This window comes from Podarcis raffonei, chromosome 4, assembly GCF_027172205.1.
Source record: "Podarcis raffonei isolate rPodRaf1 chromosome 4, rPodRaf1.pri, whole genome shotgun sequence".
In the NCBI taxonomy this organism is placed as follows: Eukaryota; Metazoa; Chordata; class Lepidosauria; order Squamata; family Lacertidae; genus Podarcis; species Podarcis raffonei.
The window spans coordinates 84567997-84592744 of NC_070605.1; the positions used below are offsets into that span (position 1 = coordinate 84567997).

At 42.6% G+C, this 24748-nt stretch overlaps 1 protein-coding gene across 8 annotated transcripts in view; it reads left to right on the plus strand.

The window, feature by feature from the left end:
• The window catches only part of NALCN (sodium leak channel, non-selective), a 195769-nt gene that overhangs the window by 120283 nt on the left and 50738 nt on the right, over positions 1-24748 (plus strand). For all 8 annotated transcript variants that reach the window (XM_053384465.1, XM_053384464.1, XM_053384467.1 and 5 more), the window contains 2 exons: positions 4859-4996; positions 8571-8645. In XM_053384465.1, the coding sequence (XP_053240440.1) occupies positions 4859-4996; positions 8571-8645 (213 nt within the window). The remainder of the gene's footprint in view (positions 1-4858; positions 4997-8570; positions 8646-24748) is intronic.

Sequence of the window (24748 nt, forward strand, 5' to 3'; positions counted from 1 at the left end):
GTGTTGGTTGGGGAAAATTTTTGCGCGTTTCTATTGCTTTGTGGAATGTACTGTGGAAAGCTGTGTAATGCCTTTTGATTATTTACTTCATTTAGTTTTTAAATCCTGTGCTGCCTTCTGGACCCCAAAACAACTCTAAAAATAGCTTTACAAGTACTGCTCTGTGAGTCGTTGGGTTGTGTCCAGCACTGCACAGGCTTTACTCCCTTAATAGAACTTCTTCTTCCCTTATCCCTCTACAGCCCCTTGCACACACCCCAGAGGGGTCCTCCAAAACTCAAGAGCAGATTTCAAAGGGTGGCATCAAGCAGGATAAAAGGAAGGGGAAGTCTCATAGTGTAAGCTGATACCAGTTCAACTAGTGCAATGCCGGTGTTGGGGAAAAAACTTACATATTTATGTGCTCATTCATTTGTAACATAAGATCTCTTCCACTTCTTTTCCTGCCCCTTTCTCCAGATTTTTCAGAGTAGTTCCCCAGTGATATCCCATCAGGCACTGATCATACAGGCACTTAGCTTCAGAGACAGGGACAGCAGTAGCAAGATCCAGACTGCTTTCCTTCATTTTTTGTGAATAAACAAGGAGAGCTGTAACTCAGGGTGAGAAATGTGTCCTTGGATCAGAATAAGAAATGTGACATCCATAGAAAGCAATCTTAGTAACTGCCACCTGTTTAGAACAAACTCTGCCGCCATCTTTGGCCCTGCACGGCCATTTTGTACCTCTTAGGCCTCAATATTTTTCAGTCCTTCCAAGTAGGCTCTGGGGGTTGAAAATGTCAGAACCTGTAGACTAGACTCTTTGCAAGACATCCAGGCCATGTTTTCACAAGATGTCATAACTTAATGCTCCAGTCTATAACTAAAGTGAACAAGATGCATAACAGTTACAGTGAGAAGGACTGGCCTGATCATGAGGTTAAATAAGACGGCGAAATCAGCTGCTATTTAGTTTGGGTTCTTTTAAAACCACTGAATGTGGTGACATGGGATTTTCCAGCCAAAGTGTTAAAATGTACTGGGATGAACAGAGAACGAGAGGTGCAGGTGATGTCAGGAAATGTTCTAGTCAGGCCCTTTCAGCCAAATAAATGTCACTGATAAACAACCCATTAGCTCCCAATCTATAAAATGTGGAATGGAAAGAGAGAGGCAAAATATGTTGTTTTATAATTCTGGATACTCTGACTAAAATAAGTTCAAGTGGAGGTTTCTTTTTCAAACAGAAAAAAGGGGGAATTTTGAAATCAGACATGCCAATATAATCGAAGCCGGAAACTTCCTTAAGAGTTGTCTCAGCTAATAGAAGCTTCTGCACATATTGTGTGATGTGATGATAGATTGATACTGTGCAGCGCTAAGATGTCATACAAAGTGAATATGTGAAGTGTCCCAATATCCACAAGCTGATTGTTGGCATACCCTCTTGCTGTCCTGTATTGCTTGCCACTAAGCAAGAGCAAAAGTAAAAAATGGCAGTTGCTTGCTGTCATGGTACCTTTCTTTCTGCTATTTCCCTAGATGCTGAAAAGCAAGTGTGCTGAGCCAAATGGGAACTATTGATTACTATGTCCATTAATGTCGCTGAATCAAAAGCCTAGAACTAAAAAAAAAAAAGCAAAAGCGCTATAGGAACATTGTGGGTTTTTTGAAAGAAAGGGGAAGGAAAGGCAGACAACCTTCATTTCCTAATGCCTCTAAATTGCATGCTTTCACATGGTTACCTGACAAACAGTAAATAAGTAGAAGCTTATGGTCACTATGGTTACCGAACACAGCATTCTCTGGACCATTTTTGTCTTCTTATGTGGTCTGATAGATTTGTTTTCAGGTCAGTGTGAGCCTCTAAAATGGACTTCTTCAAGTGTGTTTCCTTCCATTTCTTGGATTTGTCACTTGCAAAGCCATGTCCAAACTAAAGAAAATATGGAACATTTTATTACCTTGAATTTTTGCAATTAAAATTGGCTGCCTTCTCTCATGAGAAATTGTATTTATTTCATAGGGCTTGGCTGGTACAGATAAGAAACTAGAGTTTCAAGAGTTGAGCACAATGTTTTTTGAGGGAAGACCTGCACTTATGGGGCAAGCCCCGCTGCTCCTCCGGGTCTTGTGGAGACCCTCCCCAGAGCCCAGAAAATGTCTTCTTTGGGCTCTGGGGAGGGTTTCCTCATGAGTCAGATGCAGAGTGAGGCTTTGCTGAGGCTCTTCAGGTGTGTCCCCACACTTGAACATGCCTAAATGGGGGGATACCTGTAACGACATCAGGCAAGATTGTATTGTATGAGACAGATTGCACTGAATGTTGTGGAATGGGAGAACTCTGTATAATGCTACCATTTCAGACCTTAATACTGGATGATGTTAACACTGATTGATGGATGGACCAAAAATAGTGGTCTCTAATGCATTTTAGCATTGGTCGGTTTATATTGTATTTTGGAAATAATTTCTAGTTGATTACCAGTATCAGAATCTCTAACTAATCTTCAAAAGGGGGGGGGGAATCAAAAGGAACTCCACCACACAGCCACACAACATGAATTAATTCAAAATCCCTCTATTTGCATAAATCTCCAGGTCTCATTTTCACAGCTGTTGGTTCTGTCAGCTAGGTAGCTGCGTTTCAGATTCATTTTAACATAAATGGTGAAAAGTGTACCTTTCAACTAAAAATATCTTGCTCTGAAAGAAAGATTGCTACTTGCTGAACTTAAAATCACTGTATACTGCCTTAGCATTTTCTTTAAACTGGTGTTTTCCGATACAGAGAACTTTAATAATAGGAAAGATTTACATGGGGTAACATTAGAATGAAGCATGTTTTAAATGGAAGGTTTGGTTTTCTCTAAAATGGAGACAGTTGTCTGGTTTTTTGGTTTTAAGATCACATATGTCCTTTCTAAAATGTGATGCTGTAGAAAATGAATGCCATTTATTTGGCATTAAAAAAGAAGAGAGGCAAGTTTCACTTTAAGCGAAACTTGCTACACTTTCTAAGCTATTGAGATATAAATGATATAGAGATGCCGAAAAGATCAAATAAACCATGAACAAGATATGTACACTGTCACCCTGACCCAGTTAAGCAGGCTTATGTCTGAATATCACTCTGGATTGGAAATTGTGGGTGTAAATTGGAAATAGATATGATGCTCTTCATATGTGTATCGGGGGAGGATGCAGCCGACCAGTGCTATTTTGCTTAGAATGAGAAACATATTCCAGTGTGTATCTCAAAGTTCATCGCCCATTCATATTCCCACACAACTAGTTGCATGTTCATACCTCATGATGAGAGCTGGATCAGGGCCACTGATAGTTAAGAGCTTATTTGAATGTAGCCTCTATGCAAATGAATGGGTATAAGAAAGCTGAAGGAGACATATCTGAGGAAATCTACGAGTGATGAAACTTCAACATATTGGACATATTTATGTTTTAGCATTTATTGAAGAATTCATATAAAGTCTTCCTTCATTAGATATATCAAGGCAGTATAGAACATACAGAATACAACAAGATCAGTAAAAGTATCAATAGAAGCATAATGATAAACTCTGACAAAACAACAATAGATACAGCTCTTGCAGAACCACTACTTGTAGGGTGTTCTAGAGCGCAGGGTCTGCTGGGCTAAAGGCTTGAGTCCTAGTGAAGACCTAATGCAGTGACATAGACAGAAAGCGCATAGGTGCTTAACGGTAGCATTTAAAAAGAACTTAAAGGTAAAGGTACCCCTGCCCGTCAGGGCCAGTCGTGACCTACTCTAGGGTTGCGCGCTCATCTCGCTCAAGAGGCCGGGAGCCGGCGCTGTCCGAAGACACTTCCGGGTCACGTGGCCAGCGTGACGAAGCTGCATCTGGCGAGCCAGCACCAGCGCCACACACGGAAACGCCGTTTACCTTCCCGCTATAAAGCGGTCCCTATTTATCTACTTGCACTTAGGGGTGCTTTTGAATTGCTAGGTTGGCAGGAGCTGGGACCGAATGACGGGAGCTCACCCCATCGCGGGGATTCGAACCGCCAACCTTACGATCAGCAAGTCCTAGGCACTGAGGTTTTACCCACAGTGCCACCCGCTCAGCTATTCATGTGTACTGTTTCTCCTTGGGTTTTATGGAGAGATTCAGCCCACGTTTCCTTTCAACCACATGTTTGCTTCTGAGGGTGAGGAAAAACCAGCATGCAAACAGGATTATCATGTGCTCTGGGTGAAAATGCATGCCTACGATATCACAACAGCATATAGGAGTAGACTAAGGAAGCTGGGATGCGGGTGGCGCTGTGGGTTAAACCACAGAGCCTAGGACTTGCTGATCAGAGGGTCAGCGGTTTGAATCCCTGCGACGGGGTGAGCTCCTGTTGCTCAGTCCCTGCTCCTGCCAACCTAGCAGTTCAAAAGCACATCAAAGTGCAAGTAGATAAATAGGTACCGCTCCGGCCGGAAGGTAAACGGTGTTTCCGTATGCTGCTCTGGTTTGCCAGAAGCAGCTTAGTCATGTTGGCCACATGACCCAGAAGCTGTACGCCGGCTCCCTTGGCCAATAAAGCAAGATGAGTGCCACAACCCCAGAGTCGGCCACGACTGTACCTAATGGTATGGGGTCCCTTTACCTTTACCTTTAAGGAAGCTGGGAATCTTAGCAAGCCAAACTCCAAGGTACTGAAAACAGTCTTATAGTGACCTATCGCATTTTTACAAGCAGGAAACCAAACTCCACCCACATTTTAGCTAGCAAGGTTATGATTGCTGCATGCAATTGCTGAGACGGATATTGGGTTCAGGATATTATTCACTTGTTTCAATAAAGCGCGCCCAACTAAGCTTTGTGTTTGATTATGTTCTCTTTTAGGCTTTTATGTCCATGTTCCAGATCCTTACACAGGAAGGATGGGTAGATGTCATGGATCAAACTCTTAATGCTGTCGGGCATATGTGGGCACCTGTTGTCGCTATCTACTTCATACTGTATCATCTTTTTGCTACCCTGGTATGTTGTATGCCTTGCTGTTTCATATATTTCCTTTTCTGAAATGTTGCTCTTGCTGGCTCATATGTGGATGAAACAAGGCACAGGAGAAATCAGATTTTACAACTGTCTGAGGAAGCTGCCTTGTATTGAGTCAGACTACTGGTCGATCCATCTCAGTATTGTCTCCCGCAGGTACTTCTCTCTCTACTCCTGCATCCCCTTTAACTCAACTAGCATGGGATGGGAGTAAGCAATAGCCAGTAGAGCATCTACTTTTGCCCTGCATTGCCTCCCTGTAGCATATTGGTTTTGGTATGGAAGCACTCACACGTAGCACAGTAAACTAGGAACACTGAATGGCGAATGAGTGTCCAGCATGGTTTCGCAGGTGAAAGCTTGCCCCTCTTGTGTCCAGATTTCCCCTGTTTTAGTTATTTGATGGAACCTGAAGTTCAGCCCTGCAGCTTATGGTGGCCAGTCTTTGCACTAGCACAGAAAGTTGTTTGTAAACCACGACCATACTGCTTTTCATAATATAATATTGCAGATGCTACCTACAATCATGAAATCATAGAATTGTGGAGTTGGGAAGAGATCCTAAGTGTTATCTAGTCCATGTCAGCATCGCCCTTGAGCCAGTGCCACCAACTGGACTCATCCACTTTAGCCCCGACTGGGCTAGGGGAGCTGGGTAGCACTTCCAGAGACCACCTTCTGCACAGGAACAGGTCAAAGTGCTGTGGACTCACAACTTAGAGTTGTGAGCACCAGATTCACTTCCACAAGAAGACAGTCGTCGCACAGCAGAGTATAGCAGAGTACAGCAGAGCATAAACGACTCGGAGAGCAGCTCTGTAGAATATCTTCTTTATTCTATCTACAACTATAATACACAACTATATACAGAGCTAAATGAGGTCTAAATGAAAAATGCTGAACTGCACTGAGTGTCTGCAGCTGCTCTTAGCAGCAACCTTATCTCTACACACGATCTCTCTCTAACACTCAGTCTCTCTCTCTCCCCGACACTTTGATGTGAGGCTGGAGCGGAATAAGTAGAGAGCAGAAACCACCCCTCCTCTCTGGAGAATCAGCAGAGCACATCAGCAGATTCTTGGATATGGGAGAGGTGAAATCTCCTCAGTCCAACCCCCTGCAATGCAGGAATGCTGCCCACAGCCATCACTGGGTGGACTCGAACCACCAACCTTCTTGTTAACAGACCCATTGCTCTGCAGGAGAAGACAGGGTACCTGTCACAGTTCACAATGAAATCGGGGACTACAGTGAAGCAGAAACCTACACCGATCATCACTGTACTTTCCCTCTAGCTGTCATGATTCACAGATTATGGTCACTGGTGACCTCAAGCCTTATTGCAATGTGCTTCATGTGGGACTACCCTTGGGCCCAGCAGAGCAGTTTTTCAGAGATCTCAAAGTCCCTAAATAAATCCTATACTCCACTCCATCCCCTACCCCAAGTTCTTAAGAATAACTGGTTGGTTCCATTCCCACAGAACTCTAGAGTGGTTTAAAGAAGTTGGTTGTCTTCTGCAATTCACTCCACAATGAAGGAGATGGACCTTTTATGAAACTCACCACTGCTGCATGGTGGAGTGGTGGTTCCTTTCCCTCCCTGGTTCAGATAGTGCAGACCCTACATCTGGAATGCATATTGAGTTTTCATAGTACAGTCCACCTGCCCCCCTCCTAAACCCCCCACACACACACACACACTGCAAGACGATGCAATTGCAGTGAGATTTGCCACTTCTCTATTACATTTGTATAGTGGTCGCACCACCACTATTTGAGGAACAGAACCAACCCCACCACACTACTACGGGGGGTTCAGTTTATTTCCACTGCTTAAAAAAGAGGGGAAGAAGGGGAGTGAAGCCCTAAGAATATATGGTGACACAATGACAAGTGGAAAAAGAGCAGGAAAAGGTTGCAGTAAATGAGAATGAGAAGGCGGGTTAAAGCTCAAAAGTGCTAATTGTATGCACTTGGAGCTGGATCTGTAGAGAGCTGGAGAGAAATGAATAGCTTTCACAGCAGAAGCTGGAATGGAGTTTAGGTTTGAAAAACAAAAACTGTGTTCAGAGTGAAGTCTATTATTAAAATCCAGAAGGGAATGGAAGAAGTTAAACAAATAATAAGCTGAGGTTTAACTGTTCTTTTGTGATAATGTTCTAGATTTGTTTTTGACATTCGGTAAAAAAATTTCCATTGTGTGTCTATCATTCTCAGCTATAGAGACTGGAAATAACCACAGATTAAACTGCAGTGTATTTCATGGCTACTGCACAATTCCTTGATAATATCAGGCACAGCTTTTCAATATCATTCTAGCTAGGGCCACAGTCTGAAACAGAGTTGAGCTAAATATTTACATTTTTGTAAAAAAAAAAAAAAAAGCAGTCCAAAATGTTCCATAATTGCTATTTTATTGTATTTAATAGCATTTCTATTATTATTAAACCCAGTCAGATGGGTGATATAATAATAATAATAATAATAATAATAATAATAATAATAATAATAATAATAATAATAAATTTGAGCACCATTTGGTGGCAAGGAAGAACAGATTTTTCATAAACGCAGATCTTTTAGCATACTTTTTTTTTTTAGTTGCCCATGATATCCTTTAGGGATGCGGGTGGCGCTGTGGGTTAAACCACAGAGCCTAGGACTTGCCGATCAGAAGGTCGGTGGTTTGAATCCCTGCAACGGGGTGAGCTCCCGTTGCTCGGTCCCTGCTCCTGCCTGCCTAGCAGTTTGAAAGCACCTCAAAGTGCAAGTAGATAAATACGTACCGCTCCGGCGGGAAGGTAAACGGTGTTTCGGTGCGTTGCTCTGGTTCGCCAAAAGCGGCTTAGTCATGCTGGCCACATGACCCGGAAGCTGTACGCCGGCTCCCTTGGCCAATAAAGCGAGATGAGCACCGCAACCCCAGAGTCGGCCACGACTGGACCTAATGGTCACGGGTCCCTTTACCTTTACCTTTATGATATCCTTTACAGACACTGTGAATTGGATGCATGGTGACTTGGTGGTTCCAGTCCCTTGTAAAGAGCCAACTCCAGAAAATGGTGCTGGTTAATAAGCCAACTAATTAGTACAATCCATCTCCATCTTGGGGGTATCTCCATAGAGCTCGTTTCTCCTCAGCCCATGCAGGCATCACAGCAGAGCCATTTGGGGACTGGCAAGTCCATGCAAACCATCCATGTCCTATATATTGAACTCCATGCAGATCTCTCTCCAAACAGGTACTTTGCCCTTGTAAGGAATCAGCCATTATCATTATTATCATCATCATTATATTTGCACTTACTGGTTGCCTTTCCTTGCAAAACATAACCCAAAACAGACCTTAGAGGTAAAGTGTGAAACCAAACACTGCAAAATGTAATGTACAGAAAATAAATATTACTTCTGTGATTGACACACCCAGGATCCAAGAGAAAAGGAAGCCTCTTTTACGTGTTGTCACTGACAAAGTTATTTTTTCTGCTTGGTAGAGGGAGGCTTTCATTATCTGCTTCTAATATTGGGCTCTGTTTTTTGAAATCCTTTTGTAGATTCTGCTGAGTTTGTTTGTTGCTGTTATTTTAGACAACTTGGAACTTGATGAAGATCTAAAGAAACTTAAGCAAGTAAGCTTTTTCATGTTGGATATTAATTGCAACAAAGCAATATTGTGTCCTCATTTTTCTAGGAAAATGCAGATGTCAACCACCTTTTCGAGAATGTGAACTAATTAAAATGCCTATATGGTTTACTTTCTGCTTGCCTGACAGAATGCTCTCCCCTTCCCTCCCCTGTGTACTGTTTTGGGAGTTTTCCTGACTCTCTAGAGCAGATTTAGGGGAGCTGTGGGGGCCATACGGGGGGGGGCAGGGAAGGGGGAAAGGCCTGTTGCGCTAGCTGGAATCCTTGTGTTGGGTTTGCTGAGTCCGGTCCTAGGTCCTGATGCACTCCATTTTGACGCAAAAGAGGACATCACAGTGAATGGTAATTTGGGAGAAGCAATGTAAAAACAATGGACCCAATCAAGAAGATGTCCACTGAGCAAAGGATGGCACTAGGATGATAAAGCTGGAACTCCCTGTATACAGAGCAATACATGCTGGAATGTGTGTGGAGGATACAAAAGATGGCTGTTTCATGCTTTATTTTTATTAATCACCTGGAAGTAAAATCTAGAAACTTGCTTCTGAACTTAGCAGATGCACTCTTTACTCAATACCATCACCATGCAGAAAGTTGCACATGCAAAGCTGCGTACCATTAATATTTTTACCAATATGCTTCTGTTGCCATACCAGCAATGAGAGCAGTCATGGCACTACACTTAGTTTGCAGCAGTGTGTAAAAGGTGTGTAAAAGACCATATTGTGAACCTCCTTGCAAATTCAGTAGTATTATGCAAATGGCTCAAAAGTGTCTATTCAGTGCTATCTTGTGCTGTGGCTTAAATTGTCCCTCTCTTTCTCTATATAAAATAAGTTTCTTTCAATATGTTTTGTTATCCATTTTATGCAACATTACACATGATATTATTCTGCTGTTCATTCTGTGTCCCACAGAAATCATAAGTCTGAGGGTATTTAAGCCATTCTATCAGGTGAAAATTTAAGTACCTTGATAGTATTGGGGGAATTTGAATTATACAATCTTCTTTATATAAAAAAAAATTCCTAATAATAATAATAATAATGCATCTGATGCTATACTCCTTAGCAGCCATGTAAAGGGATTAGATATATTGATACATGTTTGTGGTTACATGGCAATGATTGGAAATTGTACAGCTTGTGAGAACTAAATTAAAATGTATGCAGAATAAGCAAAGTGACTTAATGGCAGATTCAGGTAGGTAGCCATGTTGGTGGTGCTACTGGACAATTTTTTTATTTTTCTCCATACATAATCATCTTAGCATTGCTGAGTAAATTAAAACATCAAGTAGGACAGGGGAAACAGCTGATATCCAGTGTTAGTCATAACCAGATTAGACCTATTGAAAACAATGAAATGAATTGATTTCAGTGGGTCTACTCTGACTGAGTTGGGTGTCACCCATTGTCTTTATTGAGGCCCAAATGAATAGAACTGAACTTCCTGATAAGCTGCAATTTCATGCGGGATTTTCTGCATGAACTGAAGTCATGCAGTTCAAGAATGACTGTCTTGATGCCAGTGATAGAGTGGCCTGGTAGGTTAGAAAGTTTTCTTATTTCTGTGTGTTGCCATTTATGGTATCAGATTTGTGTGCATCCCCTTCATGGATCACTGCCTTGCCGTGGCGAAGCGGCTTGAAGAACTCAGAGAAGCTATGAACTACGCCGAGCAGGGCACACAAGATGAACAGGTCATAGTGGAGAGTTTTGACCAAACGTGATCCACCTGGAGGAGGAACCGGCAAGCCACTCCAGTATCCTTGCCAAGAAAACTCCATGGACAAAGACAACAGGCATATAAAAGTTATGACGCTGGAAGATGAGCCCCTCAGGTCGGAAGGCGTCCAACATGCTACTGGGGAAGAGCGGAGGGCAAGTACAAGTAGATCCAGAGCTGATGAAGCGGCTGGGCCAAAGCCGAAAGGACGCTCAGTTGCGGATATGCCTGGAAGCGAAAGGAAAGTCCAATGCTGTAAAGAAAAATATTGCATAGGAACCTGGAATGTAAGAACCATGAACCTAGGTAAGTTGGAGGTGGTCAAAAATGAGATGGCAAGAATAAATATTGACATCCTGGGCATCAGTGAACTAAAATGGACGGGAATGGGCGAATTCAGTTCGGATGACCATCACATCTACTACTGTGGGCAAGAAACTCGTAAAAGAAATGGAGTGGCCCTCATAGTCAACAAAAGAGTGGCTAAAGCTGTACTGGGATGCAATCTCAAAAATGATAGAATGATCTCGATACGAATCCAAGGCAGACCTTTTAACATCACAGTAATCCAAGTTTATGCACCAACTACTGATGCTGAAGAAACTGAAATTGACCAATTCTATGAAGACTTACAACACCTTATAGAAGTGACACCAAAGAAGGATGTTCTTCTCATTATAGGGGATTGGAATGCTAAAGTAGGGAGGCAAGAGATAAAAGGAACAACTGGCAAGTTTGGCCTTGGAGATCAAAACGAAGCAGGGCAAAGGCTAATAGAGTTCTGTCAAGAGAACAAGCTGATCATCACAAACACGCTTTTCCAACAACACAAGAGACGACTCTACACATGGACATCACCAGATGGGCAGTATCGAAATCAGATTGATTATATTCTCTGCAGCCAAAGATGGAGAAGCTCTATACAGTCAGCAAAAACAAGACCTGGAGCTGACTGTGGCTCAGATCATCAGCTTCTTATAGCAAAATTCAAGCTTAAACTCAAGAAAGTAGGAAAAACCACTGGGCCGGTAAGATACAATCTAAGTCAAATCCCTTATGAATACACAGTGGAAGTGACGAACAGGTTTAAGGATTTAGATTTGGTGGACAGAGTGCCTGAAGAACTATGGATGGAGGCTCGTAACATCGTACAGGAGGCAGCAACGAAAATCATCCCAATGAAAAGGAAATGCAAGAAAGCAAAGTGGCTGTCCAATGAGGCCTTACAAATAGTGGGGGAGAGAAGGCAAGCAAAATGCGAGGGAGATAGTGAAAGATACAGGAAATTGAATGCAGATTTCCAAAGAATAGCAAGGAGAGACAAGAAGGCCTTCTTAAACGAGCAATGCAAACAAATAGAGGAAAACAACAGAATGGGAAGAACCAGAGATCTGTTCAAGAAAATTGGAGATATGAAAGGAACATTTCGTACAAAGATTACCATAATAAAGGACAAAAGTGGTAATGACCTAACAGAAGCAGAAGACATCAAGAAGAGGTGGCAAGAATACACAGAGGAATTATACCAGAAAGATATGGATGTCTCGTACACCCCAGGTAGTGTGGTTGCTGACCTTGAGCCAGACATCCTGGAAAGTGAAGTCAAATGGGCCTTAGAAAGCATTGCAAATAACAAGGCCAGTGGAAGTGATGGTATTCCAGCTGAACTATTTAAAATTTTAAAAGATGATGCTGTTAAGGTGCTACACTCAATATTTTTTGGACTACGATTCCCACCAACCCTGACCACTGGTCCTGCTAGCTAGGGATATGGGAGCTGTAGTCCAAAGCCATCTGGAGACCCAAGTCGGTGCAAACCTTTTAGTTATTAGTCTCTGTCCAATGGAGCAGTTGTATTGCAGATCTGGCTTTTTTCTACATTCCGCCCATAATGTAATTAACATCATATCTGGAAATTTCCATTAAAAGGCATGCTTAGAAAGAAAGAAGTTAAGAAATTGCTCCTTTGAAATGGAAGATTGTCCAGACGATTAAGTGACACAGTGAGAAAAGGTTTTCCCTTGAGGTAAATATGATGGAATTCCTGGCTTTGTGCTGATTGCAGTTGTGAACTGTTCTACTGAAATATTGGTTTTCTTATCATGGTAGATAAAGCAGAAAGAAGGGGATGTGGTTTCGTTTTGTTTTTTAATTCGGTGACTTTTTGACTTCTCCATTATAAGTTGGCCACAAGAACAAGAGAAACAGTGTGGTGTTATTGTTGCTTTTCCCTTCATGCCCATTTTCTTAATGGAAATGGCTTTTGTATCATTGTAGGGGAAAATACTATTCCCCATCTGTAATTAAAAAGCTAAATGGAACTCCAGGAAATAGCCGGCTAATTTGCTGTGTGCTGATTCTTCAGAAGTGCCTTGTGCATACCAATTCAAGCTGCACCACCTTGTACAAAATGCAGTTTGTCTGTTTGTTTTCATTTCCATCTGCTGTGGCCACGAAGATTGAGGCGAAAGCATTGTGGCGGTTGGACTAGATGACTCTTGGGGTCCCTTCCAACTCTATAATTACATGAATTAATGACTGCTGGGAAGGAATGCCTTCTAATTAGCAATTTTTTTGCTATTCGTTGTTTCCAGGGAGATGACCTGCACTACAGTGCTGTGGTGGTTCTCCGAAGGAGATGTCAAGCACCACAGAATTAGCCAAGTTCAACTACCCACTAATGAAAAACATACAAAAATGGCAGTCCTACTTGAAAACCCTTGCTGCTTGAGTAACATTGTGGGCGCTTAGCAGTCACTGAAAAAATATGAAGTGGTGGCCCAGGGTCAAGTACAATGTTTAGCAGCGAGCAGGAAGTGAGGACTTGTGTTAGATACTTCAGATTAAGTATTAACAATTACTTGGCGCACACACCTTCTGAATATACGTGCTGTTCCCTGGGGCCTACATATTGTGACAGTAAGTTAGAAGCACCGTGTGCTGCTACTACTAAACAGAGAACAGGGGGAGGGGAGGAGATGCTGACAAGGAGCTGAGAAGCTTCTGGTTTGGCATTTATCTAATGGAACTTGACTTGTCAGACTCTTCCAACAGAATGGGAAGAAGCAAGAAAACTGTGATTTAAGAGGAAGTAGGAGGGAAGGTAACCCCAATACTGTCCCATGTCCCTTCATCCAGATGTGGTTAGTAAACACATAGAGTTGTGGACCCTTGCTATTGTCACTCCAATGACCAATTCCCTGTTTTTAAAGGCTATATGAAGCATTCTCCCTCTCCTTTAATTTCATTGATTTTGGCTGAAATGTTTCTACAGTTTAAGTGTGTCATCCAGGTTTTCCTTGTTGACTTGTGCCCACCTATCTCTTGGTCTAGCACATTTATTTATGAACTCCTACAGAAGGAACTCCCCTTCCTTCTGTAGCCCAATCCCAGCTATTGTTATTTGGAAAGTCTGACTGATTTTAACTCTGTTTACTTTCACATAAGTAGAGGAGTTCAGCCTCAGCCTAGCACAATCAGTTCACAAAAGCAAGATGCGGCTGTGGTCACAGTCCATGTCTGCAGCATCCAGCTTTGCTTTGCTTTTTTAAGTAAGCCATTTTCTAATCTCTCTCTCTCTCTCTCTCTATATATATATATATAGTGTTCTGACATTTATCCTCCATAAATGGTGAAGACTTTTCTTTCACAAATTCTGATTTCACAATCTTGGGAAGTTGATTTCAATTGCATAGTGGTATTTATGAATCCGATATGAAAAATGTAAGAAATTCATTCAAAAATCATGACTGTAGTCTTTCAGTTTACTGACAAAATTAGCAATATATCTGATCTCATTCTCTGTCAGAAGATTTTTTTCCCATTTACTTATTTATTTATCACATTTATATACCTCCATATTATTCGACTTATAAAAATGCCAGTAACTTATATTGAAGAAGCTTTCTAAATATCTGATATAAACAGGAAAGCAAATAATGATGTTTCATGGTGATTATTTTATTTTATTTTGTTGAAATCAGTGGAGAAATTCCTATTGACTTAATAGGAACAGAATTGCACACTTTGGAGTTTATATCCCCAGGAGAGGAGTTTGTTGTCGGCGTCTTATTGTTTTTTAACTCACTTTTTAGGACCTCATTTCCTTTTAGAGAAAAGCACACAAAATATTTCATTAAAATTAAAAGAGTTCAGCTGAAGTCTTTGTCAGTTGAAAGAGAAAACACGCCTGTTGCTAATATTATAGCTGGCCTTATTTTGGCTGAAAGCCTCAAGAGGACTGTAATAGGAATGGAATGGAAACATTGCATGATAATGAGTGTCAACATTTGCAGAGATTCTGTATTCTTAAAGGGCCATAGAGCTGGCTGGAAAGATACTGCATCTTGTACCCAATGTGCGTCAGAGAGTACATTGTCTACAAGACATTGGGGTCTGTCCTAGAGAGTTCTGAAATGCAGAAGGCAGAACTCATAGGGGTTGGGGGACATAGGAGTCAACTCCTAGGGGCTGAGGTCCCTTCATCCCCTCAACAAAATATTTTAAGGTGATAGCCCCCCTCCCCAAGTTGATGGACATTGCCCTTCAAATGGCATGTGTGTGCCTTGTGATTATTTTATTCAAGTTGGCACCGCTGTTGGGGGATATTGAGAAAACTCTGTAGTGGGGTAAAGAAACACAGATACTAAAAGCTGGTAGACCTCACTGGAGGCTGCTCCATCAGGGAGAATGGGACGCTGCCCAACCATCTTCAGGATGGACATGGTTTCTTTACACACTTGCTGTATGCTAAAATGTTTGCAGGATTTGGGGGGGGGGGCATGGTGTGGTGCTGCTACAGGGCCACCTTCTGAGCTGCGGCATTGCTGCCACATACGTAGATGGTTTCATGGGTAGCAAGAAAGCAACGCTCTTGCGGGATCGCCAGGTTGGCTCTGCCATTGTTTTTACACAGCCTCAACCTCGCCCCTGCACTGTGTCCCATAAATGGCAGCAACACCGCCGTTGGAATGGTGGGTCTTTCCTCCATTATGCTGGCCACTCCTGGACATTGTGTTCTGGACGAAAATATATGGCAAATCTTACTTACTCCTACCACACATAGAAAGTTTGCCTGTCTGTCTTCATAACATGCAGGGACGCGGGTGGCACTGTGGGTTAAACCACAGAGCCTAGGACTTGCCGATCAGAAGGTTGGCGGTTCGAATTCCCGCAACGGGGTGAGCTCCCAATCCTCAGTCCCAGCTCCTGCCCACCTAGCAGTTCGAAAGCACGTCAAAGTGCAAGTAGATAAATAGGTACCGCTCCACCAGGAAGGTAAACGGCGTTTCCGTGCGATGCTCTGGTTCACCAGAAGCGGCTTAGTCATGCTGGCCACATGACCCGGAAGCTGTACGCCGGCTCCCTCGGCCAATAAAGCCAGATGAGCACCGCAACCCCAGAGTCGGTCACGACTGGACCTAATGGTCAGGGGTCCCTTTACCTTCATAACATGGTCAAACTAGAGAAATGTCCAGACATACGTAGGATTGCACTACTAGTTATAAAGTGATCGCAATATAAGTGGGACGCTTACTGACACCATTTTGTCCTACTCAATTTACTCTAAAGAATTCACAAACACTAACCCTTCCCCAAACCTCTCATCATACATAGACACTCTAGCCTAACCTGTAGGTGCTGGGGTGGGGGTGGGGTTTCTGAGTAGACTTAAGCATTTGGAATGCATGGATAAAAACCATGAAATCATTTCTGTGTCCTATAGAAACCCTTAATAAAACTGGGAAGGGTTCCCCAGATCTCCTGAGTCATAAGCTAGCTCTTCTGTTCCTTTATGATTCCTGCATCTCACATTCTGTTCAGTTTATGCTTTCAAAGGAATATTCTCTTGGGAGAGATCAGTTCCCTCTCACAACTTCACACATCTGCCAATCTCTCTCTTCCCACTGCATATTTATGACTCGACTGCAGATGTTCATTACTGAAAACAATTTTGCAACTGATGTGCTATGCTACCTATGACCATACGTTTCCTCAGAGGGCTTGAATATTTGCTGCAAATGTATTGTTTGAAATGAATGAAAAGCTCTGCCTGTCACCAATTCGTGTACCTGTCATTTTTCTCTGTGTTCATGTGCGTCGGGGAACAGTTTGCCCCATTTGGCTAAAAAATTTGGGGGGGTTTTCACCCTCAAACAAAGATAAGATGCTACAAACCTGCCTTTCCCCACTAACTGCTGTTACCTTTTAAAGTCTAATGATTGCTTTCTTTGCTTTCCTGATTATTGTACCATGTTGAAATTTGGCTTGTAATTATTCTGTGCTCCAACATTGTGTAGGATTGAGCATGAGGCTCTGTTCACCAGTGCAATGTCACAGCAGGTGAAAGCGCACCACAGCCATCAATAATAATGTGCCTTCCAACTATGCCCATTCGGTATTTCACTCCCTCTAAATAGCAAACTCATTTCGTGAATGCCAACAACCAGGCAGCCCAATGGGGGCCACGGAGGGAAAACAAGGAATATATAAACATGCTCAGAGGTGACCTGAAGTTTGCGGAACTACAAAAATCTTTAATAAACAGGCCCCACTGCTTTCAGATGGCAGACAGGCAGACAAAGGAAACTAGCTGAGAGTGAAAGTGAGGAATAAAGAAGACGAAGGGTAAAAATAGGGAAGGCCTTATATCCAGTGCCATTTTTCTAGAAAAAGAGGTGCCGAAACTCACCTTGAACGCCTCCCTGGTTCTCTTATAATGGCAATGGCGCCCACCTGAGAGGTGCCGGAAAGGAGTTCCGGTTGAAAAAGAAAAGAGCCCTGCTTGTATATATGTGTTTCTTCCTCTGATACCCTTTGCTCCGTTCCTCTTTCCTCCTCCATGAGAATAATAATAATAATAATAATAATAATAATAATAATAATAATAATAAATTTTATTTATATCCCGCCCTCCCCAGCCGAAGCCGGGCTCAGGGCGGCTAACAACACTAAAACAGTGCAACATTATAAAAACATTATAAAAATTAATTAAAATCAAAATTGATGGCAACCATAAACTAAAGTTTTGTAAAGATTGCCAAAGGAGGGAGTCAGGCTGTGCCCTGACCAAAGGCCTGGTGGAACAGCTCTGTCTTGCAGGCCCTGCGGAAAGAATCAAGCTAAAGAGGATGAAGAGACATATAGACAAAAGCAACTATTAGACAGGCTCACTTCCATCCATATCACAACCCATCCAAAGAGTGTGCTCTGCCATTTCATGGAGGTCTATGCTATTTCTTCTTCAGGCTGTAATCCTATACAGTGGTACCTCGGGTTACATACGCTTCAGGTTACATATGCGTCAGGTTACAGACTCCGCTAACCCAGAAATAGTACCTCAGGTTAAGAACTTTGCTTCAGGATGAAAACAGAAATCGTGCTCCGGCGGCGTGGCAGCAACGGGAGGCCCCATTAGCTAAAGTGGTGCTTCAGGTTAAGAACAGTTTCAGGTTAAGAACGGACCTCCGGAACGAATTAAGTACTTAACCTGAGGTACCACTGTATCCTACTACCTAGGAAAGAAGCCCAAACTGAATTTAGTGGGAATTACCCACACTCAATCATGTATAATATTACATTCTCAGTGTATGAAGTCAATGAAGCAAATGAGTTGCTTTGGAACTCAATGATATGGAAAATAATTTTATGCATGGCAAGCCTACCTCTTATCTTAGTGGTAGAGTTACACACTTCTTGGCTACCCCTGGGTGTAAGGGACGGGAAAGCTTTTGCTAATAATTATTCATGATAATTAAGCACTTTTCAGGACATAGAGTGCCTTACAATTCTTTGCTCAACCTTGAAGGCAGCCTGGAGGCATTCAACACAGTGTGAATGGCTTTAGAAACATTATGGTCTTCCCTCTCACAATGTAAGTTGTGATGCTACTGTTGTGCGTCTTCCAGGATGCTTTTCTACAATGTGGGCAAACCACAAATATGTCCTGCTTCAAGAATAGGGCAGCCGCAGCTCCCTTTAAAGAAGGCATAAAATACAAGGTTGCATCCATTGTTCTAAGAGCATGATAATTTATGGGAAGCAAAGCTGCCCAAGAGATGCTGAGTTTAGGCCATATATGGCCAAATCTTCCAAAACAAAATTATTATGCCCAACTCAAAATGTAAATGAGTGTTTAAAGAGCACTTCTCTATAAACTATCAATTTGTGCACACGAGTAATGCTCTTCTGGATAGAAGCTGCAAAATTAAAGCAAAACATACAGATTTATTGAGGGGGGGAAGAATCGCAACATGTTTTTCAAAAGAATAATTTCTTTTCATTACATACTTGGGAAGTACCAAATATCCTACTTTTGCTACTGTAGGTGTCCAAAAAAGTCAGGCTGACAGTATGGAACATGAACTCTTAAGTATTTCGACATTTATAATAATGATATTCTCTTCCCTTCCTGGCCTCAACCTTGGCACTTTGTCATTTCATTAAAACACTCTCCAGGTGTTAAAATACGTGCAGAGATCAGTATAAGAGATTTGCTGTTGCTCTTTCAATTGTTGTTGTATGTGGTTTCTGATGGCAGTGCAAAAAGCCATAATAGCGTTAGATAAAAAATGTTCTTTTACACTGCTTTTATATATATATATTTTTTTAAAAGCTAGTGAAAGAACATGCTATTTTTATAAATGCTGCTAGACATTCCTGCTGCTGCTGCTGGATTTTTTATGTGATTGTATACAGAGTAAATGAAGACACTATGTGAGATCACAGCTTCCTATTTTCTTGTTCTTTAAGCGTTTTCTTGCTAATCCTATCCTATATGCCATAAATTTAAATTTTCTGGGCTTTAATTTATTCACCAGGATGCTTTTGCACTGGAAACAAATCATGATCACACTTAAAGGTAAAAATGGCAAATTCAATAAGGGCAGAGCAATCCAAAGCACCCTTACGCCAGGCTGGTGGGGGGCGGGGGGGACACTTGATTAGGCAGAGGGGCTCCTCCACCCAGCTATCCCAGCTAAGCCAGTTGGCCTCCAACCAAGCCAGAGTGATGCAGGTATCACTCCATCACTGACCTCTACGTTTTGCCTGATGAACATACAGGTGGGTGGGAATATGGTTAGTGGGCCGCCTGCTGATGGCAGCCACTGAAAGTCCCCCCAAATGGCTCATTCTCTAGGCGAAGAAGGCCTGAACCAGCCCAGGATTCACTGGACCCTCATCCATTCTCACTGTCATTGTGCAGTTGTCCTGCCCCCTCCCCTCCACCTTACGCTGCAGCCAGTTATGGACAAATAACACTACTATAGTGGCATCTACTGGTGCTTCTGGGATCGATTTCGGAGAGAACGGTGTGAGAAAACACGCTGCAGTCCTTTGCTCAAAGATCTCAGCCTGCTCTGTTAGTATTTCATGCCTCCGGTGCTGCAGATGTGATTGGTGTAATTGACATGCCTGTCTGGGAGAGTGTGTGGGAACGGAAGACAGTCTTATCTTTTCCGCTGTGTGTACTGTTACACTGTAGTTTTGCTTTTGCTTTTGTCCTGTCTGTGCTCTCGGAGCTGGAGAGAAAGGACGCAATGATTCTTTTGTATGTAGTGTGTAAATAAATACGTAGATTGGCTCTACGATGTCTCGTTCTTCTTGCTGTGTTACGCCAGCAGATTAGTGTGCATATATCAGTTGGTATATGTCGCTGAAGCGCACTGGAGAAGAAGGGGGATGGCTTTTCTAGAGCTGCCATACCGGAGGAAGCATACTGGAGTTCGGGGGCTGCAGGGGCACCCCAGGGTGTTTTTACAACACCTCCCCTCCACCTTATTCTGCAGCCAGTTATGGACACATAACACTATCGTAGTGGCATCTACTGGTGCTTCTGGGATTGATTTTGGAGAGAATGGTGTGAGAAAACACGCTGCTGTCCTTTGCTCAAAGATCTCATCCTTCTCTGTGCCTTTATGGGAGATAATCTGGGTGGGGAACCTTGGATAGTGTGATAGGGCAATAGCACCCTGATACAGGGTGTGCTTTGCATGCAGAAGGTCCCTAGGGCCAATGCCTGATACCTCTAGTTAAAAGGATCAGGTGATAGGAAGTGCCTTGAGAGCTGCTGCTAGCCAGAGTAAACAATACTAGGTTAGGCAGACTAATAGTCTAAGCTGGAATAAGGTCGCTCCTGCATTTCCCATTCAACTGATGTGAGGACACCTGCACATTATTCTGAACTTTCTGAAGAATATCAGTCAAAAGCACTTGCTGGGAGCCATAAGAGATTGAGAAAAGGGGAACTGAGACAAGCCCCGCCACCCTGCAACTTCAGTACATCCTGCCTAATGGCGACACAGCTTTCCTTATAGTAAAAAACCTGAATTGGAAGAGGTGTTTTGTTAGTGGTGGGCAGAACTGAGTGCCAATAAAGGTAATTTTAATTATGGCATTGACTTGTAGTGTTGCAGCTGAAAAGAGAAAAATGAAATTAGAATTGAAAAGAGAAAGGGGAGGTTACTAACTTGTCTGATTTGCTTCCCTCTCTCGCATAGTCCTAGTACTGTGTACTAAAATGAATCTACTATATAAATCTACTATATATAAATCTATATAAATTCAAGTTTTTCTCCGACAAGTTTACACCCAGATACTTAACTTTTTTCACAAAGACTAGGCGAATCTACTGAGTATATTAAAATGGAAAACTGCCTTACATAACTACGTGATAAACACCCTCATAATTATATATGGGTGGAGTATTTATCTTCCATTACCCCTTCCCCACCAACACACACACTGACCTCCTTCTCTCCATTACTCCAGGAAGAACAGCTAAGAAGCCAAAAGCAAATTCCGATTTCATATCTAGCTTTCAGCATTTGCTAGTACATGTATCCTTAAAAAAAATCATTGGACTCTTTAGCAAAGAGGAAATTGTTGTGCTAAAAGCTGTTTCTAATTAAAATACGCAATGCATACCTACCGGTATTTCGTAGGGAAGTCATTTTACAGTTTGTTTCTCTTCACTAATACAAACAAGATGTCTGCAAAAGTTCAACCAGTGCCTTGAAGGTAGTTTAAAATTCCTGAAATGTGCTACATTCTATTTTGCTCTAAAAATAACATGTGAGTCCTGGCAGAACGAGATACCCTCTAGGCTAGTAGCATAAGCAGTGTATTTCAGGGCAAAACACCACCAATCAAAATGTCATAAGCAGCTCTTCACTTTTCCCCTTTCCTTCCTAACTTGATTCTGATGTTATTTGATAAGAAGGGAACGGGCAACAGAGACATTTTGCGAGCCACTAGACTTGTATGTTTTTCAGCTGTACGCTTTCCATTTATTAATTCTTAAATGTTATGTTGATATTTTGTCTGATTTTAAGCCCAGACTTACTTCTATTCTATTTCCCTTTTTTTAAAAAAAATCTTTTAAATAATGTGTGAGACTGCAAACTCCTTGAGGGAAGGGCCTTTTGCTTACTTAATGTTTTTCAGTAAAGTGTGGTGTATGCTGATAGTGCCACATGAATAATACTTAGCTTCCACAGAGACTAGACATTGCGTGTTCAGACCCAGAAACCTCCCCCCTAAATAAATTCACACTTGACTCAAAATTTTGGTTTTGGTTTTTGGCAGAATTTAGGCCACAACTTTATTGTTTACAGAAAGTGACTGGTTGCATAGGCTCTGGTTTGACTAGCCCCCTGCCATGCAGGTAGCGCTGACCCAGGGTTCCAGCATAGGTCATCTAAGGGTGAACACCTGGATAAGCGGAAAGCCAGGAACAGGCTAACTCCGTCACCCAAATCTCCCCCTGGACTCAGGCACGGGCACAACCTCCTCTCAGGGGTTGACCAAACCATCAAGTCCCTGGATTCCTTTAACGGAATACCCTTCACATAGGGATGGCGAGAGCGTTCTCCCATCCCTTTCACCTGAACCTTACAAGTTGTGAAGATTTGCTACGCGGCAGGCGAAACCCAAATGGCAACAGCCAATCAACCAAGTGGGGGAAAGCCGTGCCGTGCCCCTGTCCCAATGACAGACAACACACGATGGCATAGCAAGGTCAAGCACAACAAGCCCTAAAAGTAGGGAGAGGTGGGCGGGTGTTCCGAATGCACGCGCCGAAAGAGGAAGCTCTGGGTCACGTGCATGGGCATAAATGGATCCCTCGAACCGTTTGAACTGTGTCCCATTGGCCAGATTGTACCCAGCTTCGAGGGACCTACCAGTCGGGTCTTGTGGCTGACCAATCGTACCCACCCACAACACAGGGTGTCGGTTTTCCAGGTCTCACCGCAATACGTGCCCTCTTTAAGGGAGGACCCAATTTACAGTACCTCCAGTTGGTATTATTGCATGATGGCTAGCTAAATAAGCCAAATGAACGTAGCACCCCAAACCAGTTGAGTGTCCATATTAGAGCTTTGGGATGCAGGTGGTACTGTGGTCTAAACCACCAAACCTTTTGGGCTTGCAGATCATTAGGTCAGCAGTTCGAATCTGCAGAATGGGATGAGCTCCTGTTGCTTTGTCCCACCTTCTCCCAACCTAGCAGTTCAAATGCACGCAAGTGCAAATAGATAAACAGGTACCGCTGTTGCAGGAAGGTAAACAGCGTTTGTGTGCACTCTGGTTTTCGTCACGGTGTCCCATTGCGCTAGAAAACGGAAATCTGTCTGCGGACAAACACCAGCACCACACCCCATTGTCAAATTCGACTGGACCGTCCAGGGGTCCTTTACCATTTACCGCTACCTTTGTGCAAACAGCTTCTCAAAATTCACCATCCTACTTGAGGGCAAAGAAATTGGGGAAGCAATTTCACCACATTGATTTTCTCCATGGGGAGGTGAAATTCTCCCAATAGTTTATTGAGGCTGGTCTTACTATTAGCACTGGCAGTAGCACAATGTCTATCTTTTTCACTAAGTTACCCCTTCCTGCCACACAACTGTAAGTGCCAGCAGCAACAACAACTGTGTTGGCATCCTGGCCATCCTTTTGCACCCTCCTCAGTGTCCCTGGTTGAATGCATTCCAGAACATGGAAATGATGGCCAACTCAGAAAAATTATGGACAATATTTGGAGAAAATTCTATTAAGCAGCTTTCTTTTCAAAGGGATGACGAAAAAGAAATGTCTCGGAAATTTTCTCAGAGCAACGTCTTCTGAGAAATTATAGCTTAGCTGTAGCTCACATCCTGCCAGGTTTTTGAAGAACTGAAGGGGAGCTTGAAGGAGGACAGCAAGGTGGATTATTTCATGCATTATGGGAGCCTGAGAAACAACTACCACATCCTGCATTCCAACTCTACAATTCTATGATTCTATGTGGGCAGACAGGGGTGGTGTAATGTGCTTTATATGTAACTTTTACTAGCTTATAGTGAAACAACAACAAACTCCAGAAATGTGAATACTGTAATGTATCTGATAATTCCACAGGCTTGCTCTAGGTAACCCAAACACATGACTTAAGCCTCAAAGCCCAGTCCAAACACAAGTGGCAACTGTCAGCCAATATATGAACCAAGAGAGAATCTAATGTGAGACAAAAGTGTTATCAACGCATCTTATCTTCCCTCAAATGCAATGCCTCAGAATTCAGGAAATGCACCTCAAAGCCATGCCCACCACAGTTTAGAACGACTGTGTTGCTTTAAGTCAGATCAGCCTTTTATTGGCTATGCTTTTGGACTTATAAAGCATTTTTTAAAAAAGAAAAAGTTCAGACTACTTTTTCCCACCTCTTACCACATGTATTTTTTTACATGCAGGATTCCTCTGCTACTGACCATCCTCACTTCCTTCTGCTCACACTGAGATGAGCTTCTGTGAAGGCTACATATTTGTATGAAATGATTTATGCCCTTTTGTTTCATGGTAGAGGCACTTTTCAGGGTCTGCCATCAGCAGGCAGCACACCAGCACTTTATAACCACCCCCTCCCAATTTGCCAAGAGATCTGTTCAATTAATTCTCATTTTGGTATATCTGACTTGCTAATCTATTAACACATCAGCTGGAGACTTTCATCTGTTGCCACCAATCATGTTGAATTGCTGAGGAGAGGCCGAACTGAAACATTAGGGCGTCAAATTTCTTCTGGTTACTGCAACACAATTGGCTTCCTCCCACAGTATCTACATATGGGGTGGTTTCTGGTGTTACAAACAAGCGTAAACAAAGCAGACGCTAATGACTCCTGTTTCTTCTTTTCATACAAGTTGTGAAATGTGGGGAGGGAGGGATAATGTATTCATATCTCCCAAAGTGGTAGGAGTTTGGTCTATACACATCTGGTCCTTGTGCGTCGCCCCTACAGTGAGATGCTCAAATTCCCATTTGCCACATTATACAGGATACAGCAAAAGTGGGTGTGTTAGTTGATTATGCACTGAGA